The following is a 13,095-nucleotide window of genomic DNA, read 5'->3' as shown; positions in this document are numbered from 1 at the left end:
AGATGCTTATAGTGGGTACTTAGGATTCTACTGTATTTGTGAGGATTCCAGGTCAACTTCATATTGAAGTAATGCTAACAGTAGCTTATATTTCATTAAAGATTAAAGGCAAATAACAAGGCTTTAGCAGATCCTAATACCGAACACTTGGGTTTCCGCCAGATCTATAGTACTTCCAAATAAATTCCATAATGTCCATATTCTGTAAGCTGTGAATTGAGTTGTGCTGGACTACAGTCTTCTTGGACTGAAATGTTTTCTTTTGTTCTTTGTAGCTTTAGAGGTCTTGTTCATACAAGTGCTAAATATTTAAACAGACATTTTAACTGTGTATAAAGTATATGATTTGCTTCTTAATATAATATTCCGTTTTTTGATTGACTAATAAAGTATAATTGGTATACTTTTAATATTTTTCAGAATTAGACTGGCCAAGGTGCAGATACTTCCCGAAAGAATCCTTCCTTCATCACTGTACTTCGTCCATCCCAGATCGATATATGGACTCCAGCTGAATACGGCCACTCGACCTCCAGCAAAGCAGCACCGACAAGCTCAGCACTGGTGGCAGAAGTACCAGAAGGTAATTTTAGATTTAATACAAATCATTCGAGTTTCACTTATTGAATCAGATGACAGCCCTACATAATTTATTTAGACAGATACTTGGACCTTTTCAAATTTTGCTAGAGAATATGACAGTTACTCAGCTTTTTCACCATCTATGTTTTTATTGCAAACTCACATGCACCAACAAGAAAAAGTTAAATGTTTATTGCCAAATATCTCAAAGTCAGATCTGTACTGTGTTGCTTGCAAAACTCATCATGCATTAATATTTGGTTGAGCCATTTTTTTTTTTTTTTACCACAATAATACTTTTAAGTATTTTGGGATATGTACCTACCAGTTTTTCACATTGGTTTGAAATGAAAATACATTTTTTGAGCAATCAATTATGGTGTGAAAAGTCAGAAAAACTAATACAAAGGTACAGATATGGTTGATCCTAACAAATTAGATAATGATATAGACTACATAACAAGGTAAATATTCCTCTTTGCACTGTTAGGACCGAGAGGTTCTGAGCCACTACATTAGTGATTTATTTATCAAAGGGATATAAATATATCTTGCCCCTTACACGTTAAAGAAGTTGGATTTTGTGGGGTTAAAAAAAATACAATGGCTGTGAGTGAAGGACTGCTGTGCCTTGTTGCATATTGAAGTCACCCAACCTCCAAACCAGAAATGAAATGCTACATCTGTTCCAATAGTACATTTTGAAGGAATGCCAGAGGAAACAAGAAACAAACTGAAGTGGCTGGTGTTTGCCAGAAGCCATAGTGATATTGATTAGGACTGACTGCTGTAGACATCTGAGACAAAAATTTAACATTATCAGTATGTTTGGTGTGCATACAAAGAAAATAATATTTTTCCAACTGTAAAAAGTAATGTAACATTATTGAGGTTGCTGGGCTGTCTTGCTCTGTTTACTATGGGACCTTTGCTAAAAAAATATTGGCAATATATATATCTGAATATTTTGGCAAAAAAAAGCCTGCTTGCCTTCACCGGGAAGCTGTGTTTTCGATACCTGGTGAATCTGCTTCTTCAAAATTAGCCCTAAATACACCTTAAAATACACTTAAAAGTGGTTGACTGAAAAACAAAATCAGCAATGTATAGTTTCATTCTCTAGGCTGAACTAAAAAATGTGGAAGTAAGTGAATAGGACCTTCCATAAGCACAGAACTTAGACATTAAGGATATGAAAATTTTCAGTATGGCACAATAAAGATTTCTTCCGGTGTTCTCCACACTTGTTAAGCATACATCCATTATCTAGTCTGCTTATCTCTGAAACTCTGGGTGCAAAGCAAGGAGCAGTTCTGGGTAGTGCACATCCACACACACAGACATGGAGTAGATACACTCATATTCACTTACAAAGTTTTGAGCTTCTGTGTAGTTTAACATGTGTATCTTCAGAATATGGATGGAAAATTGGAGTACTGGGGTTGAACCTACAAGGACACTGGAGAAAGTACGAATTCCACACAGACATTAAACAGATCAAAAATCATCCTTGAGACTATAGAGCTATGAAGTAGCAGTGCTAACAACGGTGACATTATTTCATTATTTATTAAATATTGTAATAAAAAATATGTACTTTTATCCTCTCCAAACAAGTTTGACTCCCATGACTTTGCAAATAATATAATATTAACCATTTCTTTTAAAATAATTCTGTTAGGATGAAGGTTTTAGTTTGCCATTTTTGGGGCATGATATGTAGTTCATTTTCTGTGTTTATTTCGTATATAATTTTCCATTATCTTAATTAAGGATACCAATAATTGTGGAGCCAACTATTTAACGGAGGAAGAACAGATTGTCTATATTTTCTGAAAAATTACCTTCTGCATTTCAGTGGGGTTGTCTCTTAGCAATAAACTCAGAAATTTTGTTGTTAATGAAATATTTAATACTAGCCGACGCCCGCCGTAGCATACAGCGGTGTAAGAATAGGAACGGAAAACGGTGAGAAAGGAATTCAGAAATCAAGAAGAATAAATACTTCTAGAAAGACACAGTTGTGAATAGGTGTTTTGGTGGAGACGACAGATAATGAAGAGAGTATTTCCAGAATTGTAAATGCCAGGCGGGATGTTGGGGTCGTGTTTGAAGTAAATGACAATGGTAGCATGGAGAATCTCAGATAGAGCTTGAATTTTTGCTTCACCACCATAAACTCCAGATGTTGCCATGTATTGATAGTACTCCTGACTTGTTGTAATGACTCGACTTGCGTTGGAAAGAACAGGAAGAATGTCTCCAAATCTGTCCTAATGTGATGCAATGAAATCTACTCCCCTATGTCGTAGTGAGAGTGCATTGCCTTCGTCAACCGTTTGTGTCAAGAAATAACCCACTGATAGAAACAGGCAGTTGCCGGATCCCAGAATAGAGATGAAATTGTGCAAAAACCCGTCGACAGAGAAGATACTGTCGTTCACTTTATAATAAAGGCTTAGGAAACAACAGTCGCAGTATAACGAAAATACGAAGGGAGCAAAACCATTAGCAAGGAGCGAAACCAATGCCAATGGTTGACAGAGTACCTTTCTGTAGCAGGCTACAGAAAAGACTCCCAGGCACACACATGACTGAAGTAAAAGGTCACGTGGTCAGGCTAGATATAGGGCGGTGACGTGACACCAATGAGGTCATGAGAGAGGAGCGGGGAACGCGGTAGTCTGAAGGAGGAATAGGAATCGAGAAAAGCGGCGTGGGGGTGTATGGGAGGCCTCAGGCAGCATGGAGAGGGGTTTGGAAGAGCAGGAATAGGAATCGAGAAATGCCGTGTCGGCTGCGTGTGGGCGGGACCGCTTTTGAACAGGAAGCAGGATGAACCAGAAGAGAAATATATATAAGAGATACCAGAGTCTTCAGACACCTTTTAACTCCTCTAAACTCAGAAAGCAAAATTAATCATGACACTTTTTTTTAAGAGTATAGATTTTCCCAAGTAAAATATGAATTGCTATTTCACTTCTGTAGTAACAATCATTTGACAACAAGCCATCGTGACAGTTTGTTTTTGAAGAACTCTGACATTATTAGGGCAAAGGTTTTAAAGTATATACACAAACATTATACTGTTATTAATTGTTGTCTCTTACTTTGCTTTGCCATGCACTTGTTAATTTTACTGTGTTTATACTACGTGAACAGCTTAAAGAAATACTCCAGCCCAGATTTTTTTTTTTGTTACCGTATATGTCATTTACCGTATGTAGTTTGCAGTGATGGCTAAGAAAAATGTTTTATTTCAATAACAAATTTTCTGATATAACAGGTGTCTATGGTGACCAGTGCTTGACAACGGCAAACAATTTCAAAAACACTTTCATTTCACATATTACTCATGTCACATTGTCCATATTCCAAGTCAACTAGTGGTTTGCTCACAATATCCCAAAAACATGAATTTTACTATAATATTGTTAAATAAACCACCTCCAGAAAATGCTGTTGTGAATGAAAAGGGAACATGCTCAGATGTGAGCAACATTTTGAATTGTAGGCCCCCACCTCCCATCACTTACAGTATATTCAACAGCAGAAGAACCTTGTTTAGTGGCAGACTGTAAAACTACACAGGCAAATTGGCCTGCTGTTTGTTAAAGCATTTTGGATACGCCAAACTAGATAGATAGATAGATAGATAGATAGATAGATAGATAGATAGATAGATAGATAGATAGATAGATAGATAGATAGATAGATAGATAGATAGATAGATAGATAGATAGATACTTTATTAATCCCAATGAGAAAATTCACATGAGGCATATTCTATTTGTAATTTTATTAATGTCACATGAAGCACAATGTTAACCAATCAATAAGCTGTTACTGTTCTGGACTTCTAACCAATGAATGAGATGGGGTGTTGTATATTCAATTAATAGTCTTGGGGACTCAGAGCATGTTCCATTTTCATTCACAAGAGTGTTTTTGGGAAGCTTCTTGTTTAACAACATCTTAGTAAAAAAGACGCCATGACCTTATGACTGGATGGCTTAACATATGTGTTATGAATCACAAGTGATTTGAGATTTTTTTCATGGACTTTTGATATTGTTTGCTATTGTCCAGTGTTGGTCACTATAAAACACTGTTATATTAGAAACTTTGTTATCTTCATTCTGCATAAAAACATGAGATTGAATTTTTTATCAGCATGGGGTAAGTAACATATAAGAAAATATTTTTGGGCGCCATTTTCCTTTAATAGTTATTACCCTTAAATTATTTGAATTACACCAACCTCATGTACCAACATTACATTGTACTAGTGTAGGTATATACTATAAATATGATAAACTGATACTGAAATATTCTGGTTATGCAGCTAAAAATTCATCAAACAAGGTTGTATTACTGACTTTTAATGCAGAAAGAGAATTAACTTCTGTAGATCAGTTGAAAGTTTTTCAGACGTTGCCTCCCCGCAGGGTTTTTTTCAAGTGCAACAATGTCTGATTTAGGTACTGTATATCGGTTATTGTATTCTTTCAAATTGTTATTTTTCAAATAATCTGTAAATTAGTACCAAATAGTCGTTATTCAGTGCTTTAGAAAGGTAGCTCACAATCAAATGTTATTTTTCTCAAATTATTAAATGTTGCATAATCCTGGATAACAGTAGTGCCATTGAGTTCAGGTTTTTACCCTTTTTGCGAGTAAGCTAGACAGCAATGAAAAAAATAGGATGCTGTTACTTGTTTTAATTACCTGATGTCATTGAGAATATCTACTCTGCCCCAATATATATATACAGTGGAACCTCGGTTCACGAACGTCTTGGTACACGTACAAATCGGTTTACGACCAAAAAGTTCGCCAAAATTTTGCCTCGGTTCATGACCACACACTCGGTATACGAACAAGCCAGTTTCCCTTTCGGTTTGTACATGTTCAGTTTCTCTCTGGGCATTTCCTGTGCAGCGAGCAAGAGAGAGAGCACGACACACACACACACACAGGCAGCGCGAGAGAGTCGTGCACACACACAGGCAGCCCGAGAGAGTCGTGCACACACACAGGCAGCCCGAGAGAGTTGTGCACACACACAGGCAGCCCGAGAGAGAGCGCCGCGCACAGGCAGCGCGTGAGAGAGAGAGCCGTGCACACACACAGGCAGCGCGAGAGAGAGACGGAGGCACACACACAGGCAGCGGGAGAGAGAGAGCTGGATACATAAGGTAGGAAGGCAGTTAAAGAATGCACTGGGCTTGATTTTGTTTTCACTTCTGTTTACAGCGATTGGTTCGTAGCGGCATTGTTGCAAGGTTACTTTTTTTTGGGTGTTTATTAAATTACGCAGTGTTAGTTTTCTCTGTTGTTCAAGGTTTTCTCAGTGTTATTCAATGTTTTTGCATTTATTTTACTATTACGCTGTGCATTCTATGGTTTAATTAACTATATTTGTGCTTAAAAACTTAAAATAAATATATATTTACATACAGTTCGTATGGTCTGGAATGGATTAATTGTATTTACATACAATCCTATGGGGGGAAATTGCTTCGGTTCATGACCAAATCAGTTTACGACCAGAGTTTTGGAACAAATTATGGTCGTGAACCGAGGTTCCACTGTATATGGAAAAAGTGATTTAATGTGTTATTTTATACAGAGTCAGTCATTGCCTCCTTTCAGTAATCGTAGTAGTGGGCATTTAATAACTGCCATTGTGTGAAAAAAAAGGTGAAGAAAAGCACAGCATTTATTTTCCCACGTTATATTTACTTTTCAGTCCTTCATATAATATTAAATTGTTTAAAAAAGGGAATCATTTTTGTTAATTTGACAGCCTCATTTTTCCTAGAACTTAAATATGTAATTGCCCAAAGTCTCCTGTTATTTTTAAACCATTTAACAGTCATAATCAATGACTTTTAACAGTGCTTCATTAGTGGTATGCCTGCAGATATTGCCCTGTGTATACCTCTCAACTAATAAGTCCACAGGGTTGTTTCATGTTTGAATGGACACCATTCAGCCCCTTGCTAGTTGAGATAGAGGTAAGGATGCCTTGGTTATATGGTGGCTGCTGCTTAGAAAGAAGACTCCAACCAGTAACCTAAGTTCAAATTGGAAAAAGGAATATGAAGTCAGTCTTGGGCTTAACAAACAATACAAGAAAGTTTCATGCAGAAATTCTTTAGGCTTAAGAAGGACTCCTAAAATGTACTCTGATCTGTATTTAAGTTATAATAACAGATAAAGACAGTAACATTAATCACATATTGTATACTGCACACCCAACACAGTGCATTTTCATTTGTGTTAATTAAATATTCAAAGTCAAAGATGGAAAACATATGTCAGAAAGAGAAAAAGTGGAGTCAGGTGCTCCAGTCAATGCAATAACATGCAGATGTGGATTTGAAGTGCCTGGGAGCCACAGCATGTTTTGTTTTTTGTTCCTACTTTTGTAATTTTCCCATTTTTTCTAACATGAATGGGTCAATTTAATAGTTTTTTATGCATTGCTTTGTGTCACAGAATAAGTAGTAGTCCGCTGTGCAGTCACTAACCCTTCCCTTGGTTATCTCTTGTGCTTGCAAAATAAAAACTCATTAAAGATGTGTTTTAAATGGCACGTGATGACAAGTTTATATGGGTATTCTTGTAATAAGGCCTTATGTATGTTATTAAACCAATTATTAATTATGCTCCAGTGTGGTTCATTATAGTCCCCCATTGTACTCCAATTTTGCTCATTATACCCACCTAGTAGTTTGTATTTCTTTTTCTTGCTAAAAGGGTCAGGGTTTTGGACTTTGAAAACTGAGAAGGAAAAAATAAAACTTAAAAATGTTACCACATTTTAGGGTTTATCTAAGTACAGTGGAACCTCGGGTCACGAATGTCTTGGAACACGTACAAATCGGGTTAAGACCAAAAAGTTTGCCAAACTTTTGCATTTGTTTACGACCACACACTCGGGTGACGAACAAGCCAGTTTCCCTTCTGGTTCGTACGCGCCGATGATTTCCGCATGTGTTCAGTCTCTTTCTGAACATTGTTCTCGGTCAGACGCTTGTGCAGTCGCTGTGAACTCTTTGTGCTCTATTTTGTGTGCTTTTGCGTTAATTTTGCAATTAACCATGGCCTCTAAGCAAGTGAAGAGTGGTAGTGTTGGTGAGAAGAAAGGTTCGAATAAATTGAAATCGAATTAAAGAAAGAACTCATTGAAAAGTATGAGCGTGGCGTTTGTGTTACTGATATTGCAGCTGAGTACAAGAAGTCAAAATCTATTCTAAAGCAGAAAGAGGCCATTAAAGCAGCTGATGTTGCAAAAGGAGTTACAGTGTTAACCAAGCAGAGCCCTCAAGTGCTGGAAGAGGTGGAAAAACTGTTACTAGTGTGGTTGAATGAGAAGCAACTTGCAGGGGATAGCGTAAGCGAGGCAATGTTATGTGAGAAAGCCAGGAAGATTCATACAGATTTGCTGCAAAACCCTCCTTCTACGAGTGGCTAGTTCTTCCTCCTCACTTCCTTCATGCCAGAACTCGACTCATGCAAGGTTAGTTTTCTTGGTTGTTTATGGTTAGTTTTTGTATAAATTAAGGATTTTTCAAATTTTCATTTTTTTCCCTGTGCTTTAAAATTCATTAAAAAAAATTGTTTACAGCGAGCAGTTTGTAAGGTTGTAGCGTGAACTTGCAATGTTAGTTTTCTCTGTTCAAGGTTTTCTCAGTGTTATTCAATGTTTTTACATTTAGTTTACTATTACACTGTGCATTCTATGGTATAATTAACTATTTTTGTGCTTAAAAATCTTTAAAAAAAATATATTTACATACAGTTTGTACGGTCTGGAACGGATTCATTGTATTTACATACAGTCCTATGGGGGAAATTAGTTTGGGTCACGATCAAATCGGGTTGCGACCAGAGTTTTGGAACGAATTATGGTCGTGACCCGAGGTTCCACTGTATTCTGGTTCACTATGCCACCAGATACTATGTATATTGTTAATTCATTTTCACTTTTATTGAAATAAATTATTACAAGTTTGAGTCCCAGAATTGGCTTTTATCTCGTTTCATGTTTGTGTTTCTTTTTCAGAGGAAGTTTAACAGTGCAAGTTTTACATCATGGCCTGCTTGGGTCTATGCTCTGTATGACTCTGTAAGTTAATAGTTTTGATTAAAACTTGAATTATGTTACTATTAGCTTTTGATGTGATGCTTTCTTGCATGTATATATTAGAGTTCTTGCAAGAGAAGTACCTTTATCAACACTGATATCCTAATTGGTTTTTCATTAATTTAAGACAAAGAAAAGTATATTGGGAGTTTATAGGAGAAGTAAAATATAATGAGAAGGAATTAGTACTAACTATCTCTTGGGGTTTTGTGTTACAAAGATTAATGCATTCAAAGGAAATAATTCTGGGTAAAACAAACTTAATTGCAGAATATGTATTGACATCTTTTGGAGGCCACTAAAAGTAATACAAGTAAATAGATTATGTACATACTTCAGAGTTGAAGAATGTAGAGTTGGGATACTCTTGACTTTCTGATCATGCATTTTGCATACTTGGTGGTAAGTCAAGTCTATTTAATTTGAGATTTCTGCCCAGGATGCATCTTTTTTTACTCAACTCTGCTGTTCATGTTTTTCATGGACATGATGTCATGACAAAACTAGGAGAGAATCCAGTATGGGGACCTTGGGGTTGCATCTCTACTGTTTTTGGAAGATGCTGCATGCCTGGTCTTATTAGTGTCATATAAGACCTGTTCTTTCTAGTAAGGTTTGTGTGTAGAGAGGCCAGTGTGAAAAGTTCTGTCACCAAATCTAAGATCATAGGCTTTCATCGGAAAAGAGTAGCTTTTAGGTTAGTACAGAACAGCTGCCCCAAGTGAAAGAGTTGAAGAACCTTGATTTGTGTGTAAGAATGGAAGTAATTGTGAAACTGACCAACAGGCCAGCCTATCAACATTGTTTTTGAAAGTGGTACATGTAAAATAGAGACAAAGGCAGAAAAAGTTTTGTGGGGATTCACCCCATATATTGTACAGAAAACAACAAAACTATTAAAGGCAATTCCGCAGAGTAATCACTATACACTGAGTCTCCAACAAAAGAAAAGACTGAAAACAAAGGTTATGCGGGTGGTTAAATAGCCCCAAAAGAAGGAAGAGGCGAGATAATGAGGTAGCTGACAGAAATGAGGTCATCATGGGCGTGGTGAGGAACCGGAAGAGGAAGATTAGGTTTGGCTATTCTCTTCAGAGCATCTGAAAAAGGCGAAAGAAGAAGTGTTAGTCCACTCATTTAGCCCCTGTCCCAGTGATTTAATCTTATTTAGACCCCCGAGCTGCCACTGAAACGTGTGTAACAGATACTAATAGGTTATTTTACTCAAAACCCATTTGAACAATGTTCATCATCCTTCTTAATATATTTCTAAACTCATAAAGTAATGTAAAATGCACAGCTATGAATGTCAATATCTGATTCAGTCGTCTGAGAAATATGAAGAGAAAGAGCTCACTTTTTAGTTTTTATGCCTCTAATTTCTGAAGCACACTACTGAATCTGCCTCCACCCACCTTCAATCCAAAACCCCTCCAGTTTTTAATTTTTTAAAAACAAAGCATGCCGGTATATGTTAAATGTTAAGTTAATTTAACAAAGGCCTTTTCACCTCTGTAGCTTTCCAAGTACCCTACTGGCTGCTGGGTTTCATATACTTTAACAATTAGAGAGGGAGAAACTGGCATAAATAGTTGTACTTGTAATATATTCATTAGCTTACATTTTCTAGCAATTTGAAGATGTGTAGTTCATAGCACTTTCATTCATTTTTTGTATTTTTTTTCATTTGAAATTTCACATTCATTTTTACAATATTATGTTAACTGTCTGTTGGTTAAAGTTGATTACAATTGTCTTTTTTAAATTGCCATATGTTAGCTTATTTTACTCATGTATCTCTTTTATTGTGTGGTTATATGTAAGTGGTTGTATTTAAACAGATACCTGAATGAATTATTACACATATAAAAAGTCAATTAAGCAAGGCCCTTAACCTGAAAATTGCTCCAGGGGTCCCATACAATGGCTGAACCTGCGCTCTGACCGCCAGAGGTCATGTGAAAATTTCCCCTCGGGGATTATTAAAGTATATTACATCAAAGCAAATCAAGATATGAATATATTGTACCATTAATTGAAATAATGTGTGTGTGTGTGTGTGTGTGTGTGTGTGTGTGTGTGTGTGTGTGTGTGTGTGTATACACCCACACATGCATACATACACACAGTTATTTATATTTTAGGAGGCATACATTTTGCACACATGTGTTTATTTTTTTTCTTTAGTTTTTTAATTATCTGAATGAGGGTGGAGGTTTTAGTGTGTTTTATTATTATATATTTTAACTGTTTCAGTAATATATGTGATTGTTTGCAGTTCTGATTGAACAGATTTTTTTTTTTTTTAAATCTTGTAATTTTGTTTTACTGAAACTTATGTTTGAATAGCATGTTATTTAACCTTTTCTGGAATACTTTTACCTAGAACAAATAAATATTAATATTATTAAAAAATAGTAAAGTTTTAAATAAAGCATCAGTTGGTGCAAAGATTCTTATGGTATTAATTCTCATTGATTACTCCTTTTACAACCTGTGTAGTATTTCATTGAATGTTAATGATTTTTCTTTTGTCTGCCTAATCTTGAGGAAATATTAATGGACAGAGTAAAGAGACAGTTGCACGAATGGGATGAAAATCTAAAAGATGATTCTCTCCCCTCAAATGCAATAGGTAAGCTTATTAAGTTAGATTTAGTTCATTCTCATGGCTTTGTCTGTAAGAGATCATACTGTATATATAGGACAACATTAATGTGAATTTAGAAAAAGAGAAAAAAAATACACCTCTGTTGTTCTTGTGATTCTTCTATGAGAACCCATCCATCCATTATCCAACCCGCTATATCCTAACTACAGGGTCACGGGGATCTGCTGGAGCCAATCCCAGCCAACACAGGGCGCAAGGCAGGAAACAAACCTTGGGCAGGGCACCAGCCCACCCACACACCAAGCACATACTAGGGACAATTTAGGATCACCAATGCACCTAACTGCATGTCTTTGGACTGTGGGAGGAAACCGGAGCACCCGGAGGAAACCCACACAGACACGGGGAAAACATTCAAACTCCACGCAGGGAGGACCTGGGAAGTGAACCCGGGTCTCCTAACTGGGAGGCAGCAGTGCTACCCACTGTGCCACCGTGACACCCTTATGAGAAACTAAAAAGCTTGGATTATGTATATTTAAACATACTCATTGAGTATGTTTAATAGTTTCTTTTTTTGTATGTATGTATGTATGTATGTATGTATGTATGTATGTATAACCAGTTTCAGATGACATAAAAAATGAGAAGAATTAGACACAAGAGTGTACATACAGTTGTGCTTGAAAGTTTGTGAACCCTTTAGAATTTTCTATATTTCTGCATAAATATGACCTAAAACATCATAAGAGTTTCACTCAAGTCCTAAATGTAGATAAAGAGAAACCAGTTAAACAAATGAGACAAAAATATTATACTTGGTAATTTATTTATTGAGGAAAATGATCGAATATTACATATTTGTGAGTGGCAAAAGTATGTGACCCCCCCCCCCCCTTTGCAGCAATAACTGCAACTAAATGTTTCCAGTAACTGTTGATCAGTCCTGCACACCGGCTTGGAGGAATTTTAGCCCATTCCTCCATACAGAACAGCTTCAACTCTGGGATGTTGGTGGGTTTCCTCACATTAACTGCTCGCTTCAGGTCCTTCCACAACATTTTGATTGGATTAAGGTTAGGACTTTGACTTGGCCATTCCAAAACATTAACTTTATTCTTCTTTAACCATTCTTTGGTAGAACGACTTGTGTGCTTAGGGTCGTTGTCTTGCTGCATGACCCACCTTCTCTTGAGATTCAGTTCATAGACAGATGTCCTGACATTTTCCTTTAGAATCTATACTAATTAATAAAAGGCAAAGCCCTCACTGACTCACTGACTGACTGACTGACTCATCACTAATTCTCCAACTTCCCGTGTAGGTGGAAGGCTGAAATTTGGCAGGCTCATTCCTTACAGCTTACTTACAAAAGTTAAGCAGGTTTCATTTCGAAATTCTACGTGTAATGGTCATAACTGGAACCTGTTTTTTGTCCATATACTCTAATGGAGGAGGCGGAGTCACGTATCGCGTCATCACACCTCCTACGTAATCACTTGAACTAAAAACAAGGAAGAGATTTACAGCACGAGTCAAACGCGGGATGAAGGTAAATGACGTTAATTTTTGAGTGTCTTTTAATACTGTGTAAGCATACATATTAAAACATGTGCAATTAAATGTGTGCATTTACGGGGTGATTTCTCAGGCATAAAAGCTCGCCTATTATCAAACGCGAGAACAAAGGTAAATGACGTTCATTTTTGAGTGTCTTTTAATACTGTGTAAGCATGCATATTAACAC

At 36.6% G+C, this 13,095-nt stretch overlaps 1 protein-coding gene across 1 annotated transcript in view; it reads left to right on the top strand.

The window, feature by feature from the left end:
* crbn (cereblon) overlaps positions 1–13,095 on the top strand; it is a 52,877-nt gene that overhangs the window by 21,540 nt on the left and 18,242 nt on the right. The window contains exons 5-7 of the mRNA XM_028825143.2: positions 421–583; positions 8,657–8,719; positions 11,288–11,372. Of these exons, the coding sequence (XP_028680976.1) occupies positions 421–583; positions 8,657–8,719; positions 11,288–11,372 (311 nt within the window). The remainder of the gene's footprint in view (positions 1–420; positions 584–8,656; positions 8,720–11,287; positions 11,373–13,095) is intronic.

The sequence above is a fragment of the Erpetoichthys calabaricus genome, chromosome 18, assembly GCF_900747795.2.
Source record: "Erpetoichthys calabaricus chromosome 18, fErpCal1.3, whole genome shotgun sequence".
NCBI lineage: Eukaryota > Metazoa > Chordata > Cladistia > Polypteriformes > Polypteridae > Erpetoichthys > Erpetoichthys calabaricus.
The sequence above is the reverse complement of the archived record's forward strand: the minus strand, read 5'-3'. Positions and strand labels throughout refer to the sequence as shown.